This window comes from Panthera tigris, chromosome D3 (assembly GCF_018350195.1).
Source record: "Panthera tigris isolate Pti1 chromosome D3, P.tigris_Pti1_mat1.1, whole genome shotgun sequence".
In the NCBI taxonomy this organism is placed as follows: domain Eukaryota; kingdom Metazoa; phylum Chordata; class Mammalia; order Carnivora; family Felidae; genus Panthera; species Panthera tigris.
The window spans coordinates 7,369,804-7,384,479 of NC_056671.1; the positions used below are offsets into that span (position 1 = coordinate 7,369,804).

The window sequence follows — 14,676 nt, forward strand, 5'->3', positions numbered from 1 at the left end:
GCGCGCGCCCGGGGCCCAGTGCGCAAGCGCCGGGCGCCAGCTGCACCGAGCAGGGGGAGCAGCGCCGCCGCGGCCGCCAGCAGTGCGGCCTCCGGGCGCCGCCGCCGCCGCCGCCGGCCAGCGCCGCGAGCCTCCCCGGCCCGCCCGGGGAGGCGTCCGCGACCCCCCGCTCCCCGGGGAGGCGGCCGGGGGCGCCCGGCGACCCCCGGCCCTGGGCGCGCGGAGGGCGGGGCGGGGGGGGGGGGCGGCCGGAGGCAGAGACACTCACTCGGAGGCCGCAGGTGCCGCGGGGTCCCCCGGGGAGGGCGCGCCGGCGGGGCGGCGGGCCGTGGAGGGGGCGCATTCCTTGGGAGCCAGCTCGGCGGCGGGTCCGCCGCCCCGGGTGTGTGGCAGCGGGTGCAATAACGCAAGTTTCCGGCGGGACTCCTGACTTCTCAGAGTTGAAGGCGGCGATTCGGGACGCGAGGTGCTCTCGGAAAGAGTTGGGAAACACGGATCTCTGCCGGTCCTCTGCCCTGTGCAAATACGCGAGCTAGGACGTCGCTTCCCTTTCCCTCGTCCTTTTGGAAAACGAGAGTCGGAGGAAAGGTGTCAGGGGCGAGGCGATGGCGAGACATTCGACCCTGCCTATTAAATAGCTTTCCGTGCAGGAAAAGCCCAGTGATTATCAGCATTTCAACAGGGGTTCTTCCTTTCCTTCTGGGGTTGCTCTCAGAGAGCGAGTCACGATTTAAATCGAAGCCACTCCTCACTGAAGTCCCAGGCTCAGACCAGGTGCTACCGCACGAGTGCAAATGACCCTAGCAGGTGTAATGGGCTGGCCGGCCTACAGGGAGGATTTTGAGGTAGCTTCTTCCCCATCATGCCTCAGGACAGCTCTTGGAAGGATCCCGGATAACCCAGGTGCCACATCTTTGTGTTCAGCTGCCGATAAACCGACTTGACCAGAGCTAATCCGTGCCCGGATGAATGCTAGGAAAAATGAGAGTGACCCTGTTGGCACACCCAGACCCTTGGAGATAAACTAGCCCGACACAAGTCATTTGACCTGTGGGGAAACTGAGTCCCAGGAAAGCTAAAGGTCACAGCCATAAACTGGATCCCAGACTCCTCACTCATTCTAGAACCAAGCAGTTACCCCTGAGAGTTTGGTTTTGGGGAGAAAAGCCACAGGGGAAATGGGTGCCTGATATGAAAAATAAGACAACACTTACCTTAGTGAATCATTCTGAGCATTGTATCTAGGAAAATAAGACACAGCAGGTCACAAAACAGAGATTTCTACTGTTGGCCCTCAGATGGCTTAGAACCACAGAGAACTTCTGAATATGTATATTTGAAAAATAGGAAGATTTCTGGGGTGCCTGGCTGGCTCAGTCTGAGGAGCATGGTACTCTTGATCTCTGGGTAGTGAGTTCAAGCCCCATGTTGGGTGTAGAGATTACTTTAATAAATAAAACTTGAAAAAGTAAAATGGGAAGATGTCAAAAATTCAAATATCAACTAATAAATGGATGTGTGTATATTCACCCAATAAAGTATTATTCAGCCATTGGGAAGGAATGAGATCAACTTTGAAAACATAGTAAGTACAAGAAGCCAGTCACAAAAGATCAAATATTGTACAGTTCCACTTCCATGAGATACCTAGACTGGGGAAATCCATAGAGACAAAGCAGGTTGGTGGTTGCCAGGGGGTGGGAGTGGGGGTGGGGGAATAGAGAGTGACTTCCAAGGGGTTTGGGATTTCTTTTTGGGGTGATGAGAAAGTTCTGGAACTAGATAATGTTTCCTGTGCACCATTGTGAATATACACTTAAGCATACTGAATTGTACACCTTCAAATGGTTACGGTGGTCAGTTTTATGTGTATTTCACCACAATAAAAAGAAATCAAAATATCCAGCTTCTCCAGAAATAGAAGATCTGCAAACTGGTCCCCCAGTGCTACATGGTAACAATCAGCTGGAACTGAGGAGCCCTGTGCCCCTCAAAGCTCTTCAGGTCACCAATGTGTCACCAGGTCACTTTACTCATTGGCATTATCAGATGGCCCCTGAAGGTATTTGTGTTCTTGATCTCTGATTAAACTATAAAGCTTTCTACAAATGTTCTTTATAAATCTAGTATGTCACTTTTTATAGTTCCCTGTCCCCTGCAGATATTTTAAACCTTTCTTTCAACAAAGCACAGTTGTGGTATAGTCTGTGGTAATTCTAACATTTGAAGTACCTGAGGGTCTGTTTCTCCTAGTTCTTGCTCATGGTGTCCTCTTTCCTTGTGATCTGTCTGGTTCCCTTTGACCATGCTGGACACTGTATTTTAAAATTTATTTAGAGGAATAATTTGAGGCCTAGGATGAAGTTACCTTCCTCCAGAGATGATTTACATTTCCTCCTGCCAGGCTCCCAAGGGCACTGCTATTCGAGGACTAAGTTCAGGGCTCATGGGTCCCTGGACCACCCTGATGATGCAAATATATGCTGCCCTATTGAGCAAGTCTGGTTTGCTTATTGTACCCTCGGGGGTGGGGGGGTGGGCATCAGTGACATAAGCAGCTGGCTAACAGATCTGCACTTCCCAACTCTGAGTTCAGTGATCCTGTGTTGATGGTTTGAAATCAACCGTGGCAGGAGTATTTACACTTCTGGAAGTTGGCAAATTCTGTATATAAGGATCCTTTCCTCAACCCCACCCAGAGCCGGTTGGTGAACGTTTACCAGAATACCACTGGTGGAGCCCAGTAGGGTCTCAAATTATTGTGGGGGAAAGTCTCATCTCCCACCCGGACTTTTATTTTTGGCCTCTTGCCTCAAAAAGCCAGTCACACTGGAGTTCGAGTATGCTAGACTTGACAAATGTCTGCAGGGTTAAATGGCTTCTTTGCTGGGTTCTCCTCCAGGGTTCTCTTCTTCCTTCCATTTCAGCTACTCCTTACTATTTAGACTATTCCTCATTTTTAGATTGAGAGTTCATCTGAATACCTACTTAGTTACCAGAAACTGGATGTCGGGCTGTCTCTGAATATTAGTTATTATTCTAGAGATGTTAAAAAAGAGATCATACGGTTACAGAAGTGAGTTATTTAGTTATGGCTTGTGTCTTAGCCTCTCTTTGCCTCATCTGTAAAATGGGATGAAAAGAACACCACCTGCCTCACGGAGCTGTCATGAGAATTAAACACAGTATTTGTCAAGCACACAGAACAGTGCTTGGCACATAGTAAGTGCTAGAGACCGGAGAGTATTTGTTAAATAAAGGACCTGGGTGATCCTTTGCACCTTTATGACCTATACTAGGAACTGAAGTCCAACTACCCCTCTTTCCGGGCTGCCAAACTCAACCCTTAATCCACTGTTGCACAGGGAGGAGGTTTGAGGAGGTTTCCACCTCTGGAGAGTGGTACGAAATTGTGAGCGCAGGCCCGGCTCTTGCTTCTTGGCAGGTTTGGTCCTCACCTAGCAACTTGCAGGAGCAAGTTGTTTTCATAAACAGAGGTGCTTTGGTGTTTGGGGAGCAGGCCATTAGCAAAGCCCAGCAAAGGGGGAGAACTGAAGAGAATGCTCCAACCACAGAATGGTTCCTCAGAGACAGGAGCCAAAGGGTGTGCTGCAGGGTATGAAACCTCCCTCCTATTATAGAAAAGGACACGAAAACTCAGAAGCCACACAGCCAGTTAGCCAGCAGCGTTCTGGCCAGAACCCCGCTCTCCACATCCATCATAAAGTTGGTAGTTGGAAATCAACATGGCAGGAATGTTAACACGATGGAAACTGGCAAGTGCTTTTCATCAGGACCCTCCTGTCCCTCCTCTTTCCAGAGCTGGTTGGTGAACATTTACCAGCCCACCACTGGTAGAGCCTAATGGGGTCTCAAATGATCGTGGGGGAGATCTCCCCTATAGTGTGGGCCTTATGATAGACTGGGGAGACCTTGGGAAAAAAATTTGTTTTGACAAACCAGATGCTGCAATCTGCCTCTCCGTATCTTTCTTCCCTAAAACTACAACTGTAAAAATTGTCACCAGCTCAGACACGAGTGAATCGGCAGTTTGCATATCCATCCATGCAGCCATTGGCTTGCCCAGAAGCTGAGTCACTTGAGGTCGCATAAAAATAAAGAGATAGTGGACATGAAGTGCTTTGAAACATTCATGTGTTCAAAGGTGAGTCAGTGTAGGCCAGACGCTCTTCTAACAACAAGTGATTAAACACAGGATGTCTGCTCAGGACCCAGTGACTCGGAACAAAGTTAGAGATCTGTCCACAAACAGGCTTGGTGAGTTCTCAGGTCAGGAATCTAGAAGGCTGCCCAGATGCCTTTTGCCTCCTTTCCTGCATGCTGCCCAGCATCTGAATATCCTTCCCAGTTTTGGGTGAGCCTTTGGGGTTGAAGGCCAACCCCTCCCCAGAAGCTGTCTTCCTCTTCTCCCAAGGCGTTAGGTCCTGGGCATGGGTTGCAATCTTAGACTGGTGGATGGTTTAGCCAGTTGGTGTTGTTTTTTTTTTTTTTTTTCCTTCTCTTTTTTTCCCTATGTTTGTTTGTTTGTTTGTTTACTTTGAAAGAGAAATAGTGCGGGCAGGGGAGGGGCAGAAAGAGAGAGAGAATCCGAAGTGGGCTCCACAGTGACAGCAGAGTGCTGGATGTGTGGGGCCTTGAACCCATGAACCATGAGATCATGACCTGAGCCAAAGTTGGACGCTCAACCGACTGAGCCACCCAGCCGCGACTAGCCAGTTGGTTTTTTAAAATATTAGTTTTATTGAAATATAATTAGCATGCCATAAAATTCACCCTTTTAAAGTGGTTTTTAGTATGTTTGTACAAAGTTGTGAAACCATCACCACAGTTATTTTTAGAACATTTTTGTCATCTGAAAAAGAGATCCTCTCTCCACCCAAGGTTAGAGGCAGTTACAGAAAGCCACAAATCTACTTCTTGCCCCTGTGGATTTGCCTATTCTGGGCATTTCACATAAATGGAACATACGATGCGTCCTTTTGTGTTTGGTGTCTTAGCGTATTTTCAAGGTTCATCCGTGTTGTAGCGTATGTACTAATATACTTCGTTCCTTTTTATGGCTCAATAATATTCCATTGCATGTGTGGATTTACCACATTTTGGTTATCTAGGCATTCACCGATGAACACTGGGATGTTTCTTCCACTGTTTGGCTCTTGCGAACACAGTTACTATGAAAATTACCGTACAGGTTTTTGTACAGATGTGTCTCTTGCCTGTGTATACCGAGGAATAGAACTGCAGGGCCATATGGTAACTCTGTGTTTAACATTTTGAGCAGCTGGCAGACTGTTTTCCACAGCAGCCGCGCCATTTTATGTTCCCACCAGCAGTAGACTAAGGTTCCAACTTCTCCACATCCTTGCCAACACTTGGTTTTTTCTTTTTTCTTTTAGCCATCCTAGTGGGTGTGGAGTGGATCTCACTGTGTGTGTTTTTTTTTTTTTATTTTGACTTTGATTTTTGAGGGAGTGTAGGGGCCGTGGAAAAATGACTTACGGCAAAAGTGGCCCCTGCAGAGCCCCAGAGGATTGGAGGCACTGAGCTCACGCATCTGGCCTTTTTTTGGTTCTTTAAAAAAAAAAAAAAATTATTACTTTTTAATTTTTTTAACGTTTATTTTTAAGAGAGACAGAGCATGAGTGGGGGAGGGGCAGAGAGCGAGGGAGACACAGAATCTGAAGCAGGCTGCAGGCTCTGAGCTGTCAGCACAGAGCCGGACTCGGGGCTCGAACTCACAAACCAGCTAAGTCGGCTGTTTAACGGACTGAGCCACCCAGGTGCCCCTGGCCTTCTTCGGTTCTTGCCCATTTCAGAACTTGCTCATCTTCCACTTAAGCTAACCAGCTTCTGATATGCTGCAAATCAAAGATCATGACTGATACCATACTGAGGTTGCCCCTTAGTCTTTACACTTCTTTGTACTTCTGAATTGTGTCTTGTTGCAATCCTTTCCTTCTCCCCCAAATACCAGAATACTCTCCTTGCTGTTGTCCCTTTGCCCAGCCATCCCCTCCTGCCCATCACCCAGTCCTACCTCTCTAACACGCAAATGTAATCCATTTCTCCTCCTTTACTTTAATCTTCAAGTTTAACCTCCTTAGTGCACAAGGCCATTCCCTAATGTAACCATTGCTCTCTCTGGGTTGCTCTCCTGCCCCTACCCCCAGAGACCCCTCAGATTGGCTTAGAGTGCCTCATTTATGCAATTTCTCCTCTACCTACCCTGATCTCCTCCTCCTTCCCACCCCATCTGCTCCAGATGCCCCTATATCACATCACAAAATACTGTCATTATCATTGGCGTGTCTGTTTCCCTCACTACAATGTAACCTTCTTAAGGGCAAGAAGCACGCTTTGTGCTACAGTGTATCCAGGGCTTAGCATGCTGCTTTGACCCTGGGGTCGCTTAGTGAGGATCTGCAGGCTGCAAGTGATTGCCATCCCAGCATTTAGTCTACAAAAGTGGAAAAGGAAGAGGTGGCCAACAGGACACAGGAAGGGGTAAGTGGCATCCATTTGCTGACGCTTTACTGCATAGCAGGCTGCCTTCGGGCAGTTGCCAGCGACTAGGGGAATGTATAGTTCAACATGATTGTTGATGAAGGAACAAGATCACTGAGAAAACTGTGGTCATGTTTAAAAAAAATATTGAGGGGTGCCCGGGTGGCTCAGTCGGTTAAGCGTCCGACTTCGGCTCAGGTCACGATCTCACAGTCTGTGGGTTCGAGCCCCGCATCGGGCTCTGTGCTGACAGCTCGGAGCCTGGAGCCTGCTTCCGATTCTGTGTCTCCCTCTCTTTCTGCCCCTCCCCTGCTCATGCTCTGTCTCTCTCTGTCGCAAAAATAAATAAAAACATTAAAAAAAATTTTTTTTAATATTGAAATCTCTGGAAAACTAAGGAAGATGAAGAGATGCCAACTCGGGACATGAGGTTTAGGAAGCCAAAGCCCACAGTCAGCATTCCTACCTTTGGCCTGTGTCATGTGAAAGAATACGTCAGCTTCAGGGCTGGCTCCACGCGTGACCTCGTTCTGGTCTTCCCCGGGATCGTCTATCCCACATCGAGACTCTGGATAAAAGAAATGAGACTGCCTCCTTCCTCCTGCGGCTTGTTCACATGAAAACGTTCCTCCTCCGGCTCCCAAGGAAGACCCACATAATGGTAGCACTGAAGGAATACCAGAGATCCTTCTAGACCCCTGAGGACCTCGTCTCGAGCCCACATCCCCCTCTGTGTTCCCACCACACAAACCTTGGCTCCACTGAATGCTTCTGGCTTTGGTGCACACTGTGCTCTCTGTCTGGGATGTTCTCTCCTGTCTCTTTCCATGACTGGCTCTCAACATCGACGTCTCATCTTTGGAGAGACCCTCCCTGACCACCCTAACTAAAGCACATCCCCCTCTTGGTATTCTATGTCACAGAGTCTGGGCCTTGTCTTTATGACTCTGAGCATAATTTGCAATGACATATTTACGTGCTTGTTTAACATGAGCTCCCTAAAGACAACGGCCGTGCCTGTCTTGTTTACAACGGCACACCCAGTGCCAACGCAGTGCTAGCATGCAGGAACTATTTGCTCAATCCATGAATGGACAAACGGATGCACGAAGCCCATCTGTGAAGAAATCAGGCGCTCACAGAGGAGAAGCGAGGCAGCAGCCAGTCCCTTAGATGGGACTCTGGGTTTGCCACAGCCCCATGTCTCCCCCATGTTGGAGCCGGCGCTCAGGGTGTCCTCTGTGCTTCAGACCCCAGGACCACGGTACCACCCAGTGCTCCCTTCTCCGGGGCAGGTGTGCTGGTGGGCTGGGGGAACTCGCACCTTGCAACACACACTTCTGCTATGTTGGAAGGGCTGGCAAAGGAGCATGAACTAGTTCCGAGGAACCAAACCTGCTCCCCTCCCAGAGAGAACACCCCCACTTGCTCTAAAGAGTAAGATTTAGAGGGGCGTCTGGGTGGCTCAGTTGGTAGAGCGTCCGACTTGGGCTCAGGTCATGATCTCAGGGTTTGTGGGTTCGAGCCCCACGTCAGGCTCTGTGCTGACAGCTCAGAGCCTGGAGCTTGCTTGCTTTGGATTCTGTGTCTCCCTCTCTCTCTCTGCCCCTCCCCTCCTCACGCTCTCTCTCTCTTTCAAAAATGAATAAACTTAAAAAAAAAGTAATCTCTTCCCCCAATGTGGGGCTCAAACTCATGACCCCAAGATCAAGAGTCACAGGCTCTACTGACTGAGCCAGCCAGGCGTCCCAGAGTGTTTGGTTGTTATTGTTGTTGTTTTTTTGTTTTCCTTTAAGCTAAGCTAGCAGAGGATAGTTCTTTTTTTTTTTTAATTTTTTTTTAACTTTTTATTTTTTGAGAGTCAGAGAGAGACAGAGCATGAGCGGGGGAGGGGCAGAGAGAGAGGGGGAGACACAGAATCCGAATCAGGCTCCAGGCTCTGAGCTGTCAGCACAGAGCGCGATGCGGGGCTGGAACCCACAAACCGTGATATCGTGACCTGAGCCGAAGTTGGACTCTCAACCGACTGAGCCACCCGGGCGCCCCAGGACACAGATCTTTTCAAAAAGACCCTTCTTGTCTGCAGTGCCTGGAAGCACAGCAGAGGCTCATGGCCACAGAGGACGGACAGCAAGTGAGGTAACACAAAAGCAACCAGCCCTGACTGGCTTCGGGAGTGTTTGCTTGGGAACAGAGAGGCGTAGGGCAGAGCACGGAAACCATTCCGGGGCGACTGACTCAGAGAGGTGGTGTGTGTGTGTGTGTGTGTGTGTGTGTGTGTGTGTGTTTGTGTGTGTGTGTGTGTATACACACATATATTTAACTTTTAATTTTGAGATAATTTTAGATTTACAGGGGAGTTGCAAAGGTAGGACAGAGAGTTCCCACGAGCCCTTTGCCCAGCTTCCCAGGTGTGTACCCCATGTAACCACCATATAGTGATCAAAACGAAGACATTAACATTGCTGCAATGCTGTTAACTCATCTACAGACCTCACCTGGAGTGCACGGTTTCCCCGTGTTGCCTCCTGTCCCGGACATCCCTTCCGGGGTCCCATTTTGCACTTCTCCACCATGTCTCCTTAGTCTCCTCCCATCGGAGGAGACTTGCTCGTCTTGACCTTGACGGGATTGGAGAGCATGTCGGTTTGGTCTGGTCATTTGTACGGATGCACTGTATTTGTAAAACTCTGTTGGGATGAGGGATCCTGGCCTAGGGGGTACGGCGGATGGAGTTTTCACTGCAGGTTAAGAATGGTTTTCACATTTTTAAATGGTTGAAAAAAAAATCAAAAGAAGGTGATTTTGTGATAGGTGCAGATGATCGTAAAATCCAAATTTCAGTGTCCATTAAGTAAACTTGGTTGGAACACAGCCACAATCATTCTTTTCTGGATGGTCTGTCATTGCCTTTGTGTTCCGATGGGCAAGTCAAGGAGTTGTGACAGAGCCATAAGGCCTGCAGAGCCTCGACATTTACCCTCTGGCCCTTTACAGAGAAAGACCCCAGTGGAGAGGGCCTGGCAGGACCTGGAGCTCACCTTTGCTCTAAAGCAAAGCCAGCTATTATTAAAGAGCTGTGAGTTCATCCATCCAGTCATTCCACGGATACTTACTGAGGGCCCATTGTCAAAACCAGCAGGCACCCCTATTCAAGCAGGTGCTAACGAAGCTAAAACTTCGGAACCGGGGGGAGGTTAATGCTCATCAATCACCTGCCCAGGTCTCAGGCGCAGGTGTCCTGTAATAATCACAGTCACTGCCCCATTTTGAGCTCTGCCTTATGCTGGTAACACTTTCCTTGCACCTTCTCCTTTAATCCTCTCAACCACCCAGGAGAATTCCAGGAGGAAACTGAGGTTTAAGAGATTAGATTAGCCACACCCAAGGGTGCACAGGGAGCCACTAAATGGCAGGAGCAGCAAATGAGCCCAGTCAAGCCCCTGGGCTTCCAGAGCAGATAGTGTGCAAACAAAACCCTCACCATGCTTGGGAAGAGCCTCGGGGTCTGGAGCAGAGGGAGTGGGGTGGGGAGGCTGCTGGTGGTTCCTGAACTCTAGAAGCAACAACCCAGGATGGTTTGGTTGGTCAGTAGCCAGAGACCCCATCTGAAATAGCGTTCTTCCAAAAGAGCGTCACAATCTTCAGCCTTGATGTTCACGCCCAACGATTATCCTTCTTTGGTCTTTTCCTCGCTCCTCTTCTGGCGTCGCTGCTCTGCCATGCACGCCGCGGGAGAGTCTGGGTGCTCTGCTCACTTGGCAGGGAGGCTGTCCTCCACTCCCTCCCCTGAGTGGGGACACCGATGTCCTACATCCCATGTGGCCAGCAGGTGGGGCCTGCCAGGAATGGGAGGCAAAGGGCCTCCTGGTGCTGAAAGGCGCACAGGTCCTCTCCGTGTGGGTCAAACGGGTTGAGAGACACCCAAACAAAAGCACTTGCAGAAAGGGGCCCTGACGGTGAGAAGGGCGCCCCCTGGCCAAGCTGGGCTGGGAGCGGTTGGGAACACTATTGACACGAATGCTGCCGTCCCCTGGGGTTCTGGCCTTCCTGGGTGAACGTCAGAGCCAGGGTCTCATCCCCCACCCCCACCCCACCGCCCGTACTGACCTGGAGACGCAGGAAGCCGGATCGACACAGCGTGACGGTGGTTCCAGCTCACGGGTCCAGCCACAGTGGGTCCTCCTGGTCACTGGCCAGTTCTGCTTCAGACAGTGATTCCAGTACATGTAGTCGATCAGAACGAAATCAGTGTGCCGGATTTAATGAAAGAAGCCCTGGCTGGTGTCCGGACAGCATCCCATTCTGAGTAATTTTTTTGAAGAGAACAGTCATCTGAGAGTTTCCTGTTCCCTAAAATGTCCCCAGGAACTTTTTAACTGGCTTGGTAATATGTCTCCTAAGCCCTTAGCAGCTGCAAAATTGATTCATAAAGCATGTTTGGTTTTTTCTTCTGTCTTGTTTTATTTCACCTTTTTTTTTTTTTTTAAAGAACAAAATGTAAACCAGGTTGCAAAGCCCTGGCCACACAACCTGATGAGAAGGTGCCTGCGGGACCCTGGCCCACGCCGCCCGCCCGAAGGTCACGGTGACACAGCCGGGTTTGGGGTAGATGGTTCTGTTCGATGTTCCCAGGTGTTCCAAAGACTCACTGAGGCCACGTCTCCAAGAGGACCCCCACGCAGCAGGGAGGGCTCAGTGCATGAAGGACGAAGGTACTGCCGTTTACTTCTCTTGCACACACTCTGGTCCTTAGCAAGAAGGGCCTTTAGGGGGTCAGAGATGTTATCTCACGTGCCAGCGCCTCTGGGGAAGGGCCCGGTTTGGGTGGGAGGGTGCGATGGGCTCAGCGTGTGTACAGAATAACACCTGGCACTTGTGTCTGAATGAGAACTCATCACTGATAACAAATCTCTAAAATCAGACCATAACTTTCATCTGTTTGCACAATGATGATACTCTATTCTCAAGGTCAAAACACTGCTGAAAACTTAGCAGCGTGTCCTAAATGTCCCCCGAGCTGGGGAGCTGGGCCCCGTTTGTGCCTACTACGTGCTTGGGAGCCCTGTGGAGGGGGCGTAAGGCGGCGGCCGACCACCCAGGCCTGTGGCAGGGGTGTGTGGGGAGGGGAGGCTCACAGACTCCAGTTGGCGAGTTCTGCCCCCACCCCGCAGGCCTGGCCGGGGGTTTCTGGTCCAGGTGCTGCACACACACCGGGCCCCAGGGGTGCTTTTTTGCATTCTCTCTGGCAGTTGCCACCGGGGTTAGGCATGGCCAGTGAAGCTCTCCATAACGGCCGCACACAACTGCTTAGTTGTTTTGCTGATGAGAAGGCACGAGCGGGGACTCTCAGGAGCCCAGAACACCCAGCAACCCCCCGCCGGTCAAACAGCAGGCAGGGGTGATCCCCATTAGACCATATGATGCCAAGGGTCCGGGGAGGGGGAGGGAATAAGGCCGCACGTGTCCCTAGGAAGGCCTACGGCAGCTGGAACCCTTCTCTGCCCCCCAGGGACCAGCCACCTGCCTGTCCTGTTCAACCCTGCTCAGGCAGCACTGCCTTGGACAGAGCAGAGAGCCACCATTCTCCAGCCACCATTCACATCCAGCTGCCAGTGTGTTTTTTGCCTCCACCCACTCTTCTGTTTGAGAAACAGTGGAATGTCCAACTTTGTGAATTCCATTGCTTAACCGAAATTTCCTTTTAATGTCTAAATGTTCCAAAGATTAGGGTGGGGGCAGGGAAATACAGGGACGCAGTGCCTCTCGGGGGGGAGGGGGAACCCGCACACACAAAGTCCTTTGTGCCTCAAACATTCCTTACAACTTCACTGACCAGAGGATCTTGTGTGAAATCTTGTGAAATGGTTAGGCCAAGAATGTCAGTCGTGAATATTTCTGCAGTGATTTCGTCTGGAAGTTGTTCTTCAAAGCAGATTTCTGAACCTAGCCGAACAAGAAAACAAAACAAATGCCTTCATTATGATGAGGTTTCTAACTCAGAAGCACGTTCCAAAAATACAAGGAACCGATACTGAACAAAAGTGAGAGGCGCTTTGTGTCCCGGTTTGTCTGGGAGTCCTTCAAAAGCCCCGGGTCGGTTTGGAGCACTCTCACCAAATCTCTGCAAACTTCATGGGAAAGCCTTAAACCACACGGGATGGTTGATTTACTGTTTGGAGACATCTAGGAACACAGCGTAAGTTACAGTCTGATGTCCTGAGGACACAGGGAATGGGGGAGGGGAGCTGGGAGGCTCGAAACGACCCCCTGGATACTGGAGTCTAGAACTGTCTGAGATCAAGAACTCTGTTTAATGTGACACTGGGATGGGCAATAACAGGAGAGGGAGAAGGAAGCCTGGGGGGGGGGGGTCTTTGCTCGTGACCCCAGTCTCGGTACTGGTGACGGGCTTTGACCACCGAGGGGCATCGGGCAGCGTCCTGGGCCTGGCAGTGGAGACACCCCCGCGGGCCCGGGAGAGCTGTTTAGACTGGTTCCTCCAGAGCTTAAATTCCCAGCCTAACTTCGGGTCCATTTTCCTCCCTCCGGGGGACTAGAGAAGGAGGTGAGCAATCCTTAGGCAGGAAAGGAGGACGAGCTTTAAAAACTTCCAAGCACTAGCAGCTCGAAGCCGGGCTTGTGCCTGTTTGCAGCCCTGTCCTTCTCCAAGTCTCTGACAACACGTCTCCTGAAACACCTTCCAAGCTGTATCTTCTCCCAGCGGCCAGTAGGCACGCACCCAAGCCGAAAAGATGCAGACCGGTCGGTGGAATAAAGGGCGGAAATAAGGCCAGAAGACACAGGATGGACAGCGCACGGCAAACAAACATGACCACGCTCACTGGTCCTTCCTTGCTCACGCTGGGGCCCAGGCAGACTTGCTTCGTTGTGGGCACGCTATTAAGGAGGATGGTTTGCACCAGTCAGGAGAGAGAAATACGCTTAAGTCTACGACAAATTAGTGAGCTCCGGCTGCAAGCCCGGGCAGGGTCAGGAACGGTACCTTTGATGGAGGAGGCTGCGGGCTCGGACTTCCACCCCTCGGGATTCAGTCCAAACAGCGTAGCAAAGCAGTCACACATCTCCTCCTCAGTCATGTGCTCACCTGAGTATCGTAAAACGAAAGAGCGTCCGCTCCCACCCTTGGGGCTCCGCATAATGTCAGAGCTTAGCATCGTCATCCTGAGGTCTTAAAAGAGAATTATTCCACGATTTCCTTTCCTTGAGACACAAAAACAATCTATAGAGTCCCGTGTTAGACATATCCTTCCTTACACGGTGTTAAGACTGGTGTTGCTCATACAGAGAATAAGACAACTTTCTTTTTTTTTTTTTTAATTTATTTATTTTGAGAGAGACAAGACAGCATGAGTGGGGGAGGGACAGAGAGAGAGAGAGAGAGAGAGAGAGAGAGAGAGATTCCTAAGCAGGCTCCACATTGCCAGCGCAGAGCCCAGTGCAGGACTCGAACTCATGAAACCACAAGATCATGACCTGAGCCGAAACCGAGTCAGACACTTACCCGAAACCGACTGAGCCACCCAGGCGCCCCAAAGACAACTTTATGATCAAGACTGTGCTCTGCTTCGTTTCATGTTCCCTCACACTAGAACCACCAGCTTGATGAAGAGGAGACTGTCACCCGAAGAGAAAGCCTACTTGACTTCCTCACATGAAATATTGAGGAAAACAGCAGGTAAAGAGGAAAAATCTTACACTGGTGTGGTTTTTATCTCACAATCACATCCCAGTGTCATAATAGCCCTGTGACATTGGTGGCTAGCACTTTCATTCATAAGTGAGGACACCGACTCAAGAGGTTCAGCAAGTTGGAACACAAATCAGAGTCTTAGGGGACCCAGGATGGCGCCCTTCCCATCACCCCGCGTTTGCCAGCTCTGTGGGTCAGTAGATGGCATCCCTCATGGTTGAAGCCCCCGTCCGATTAAAGATGCCAGGAGGTCCAGGCACCTGGGTGGCTCAGTTAAGCATCGGACTTCAGCTCAGGTCATGATCTCATGGCCTGTGGGTTCGAGCCCCATGTGGGGCTCTGTGCTGACAGCTCAGAGCCTGGAGCCTGCTTCAGATTCCATGTCTCCCTCACTCTCTACACCTCCCCCACTCACACACTGTCTCTCTCTCTCTTAA

General features: G+C 50.4%; 1 protein-coding gene and 1 long non-coding RNA gene across 2 annotated transcripts in view; both read right to left on the minus strand.

The window, feature by feature from the left end:
- Positions 1-5,743: 5,743 nt before the first annotated feature.
- Positions 5,744-9,453, minus strand: LOC122232558. The gene is made up of 3 exons (XR_006209915.1): positions 9,024-9,453; positions 6,992-7,192; positions 5,744-5,879 (listed from the first exon to the last, which is right to left on the minus strand). It is a non-coding gene; the product is annotated as an uncharacterized LOC122232558 (long non-coding RNA).
- A 2,750-nt stretch (positions 9,454-12,203) lies between these two features.
- Positions 12,204-14,676, minus strand: part of CFAP251 (cilia and flagella associated protein 251) — a 66,795-nt gene continuing 64,322 nt past the window's right edge. The window contains exons 22-23 of the mRNA XM_042962186.1: positions 13,532-13,633; positions 12,204-12,471 (exon numbers count right to left, since the gene is read on the minus strand). Of these exons, the coding sequence (XP_042818120.1) occupies positions 12,335-12,471; positions 13,532-13,633 (239 nt within the window). The 3' untranslated portion in view covers positions 12,204-12,334. The remainder of the gene's footprint in view (positions 12,472-13,531; positions 13,634-14,676) is intronic.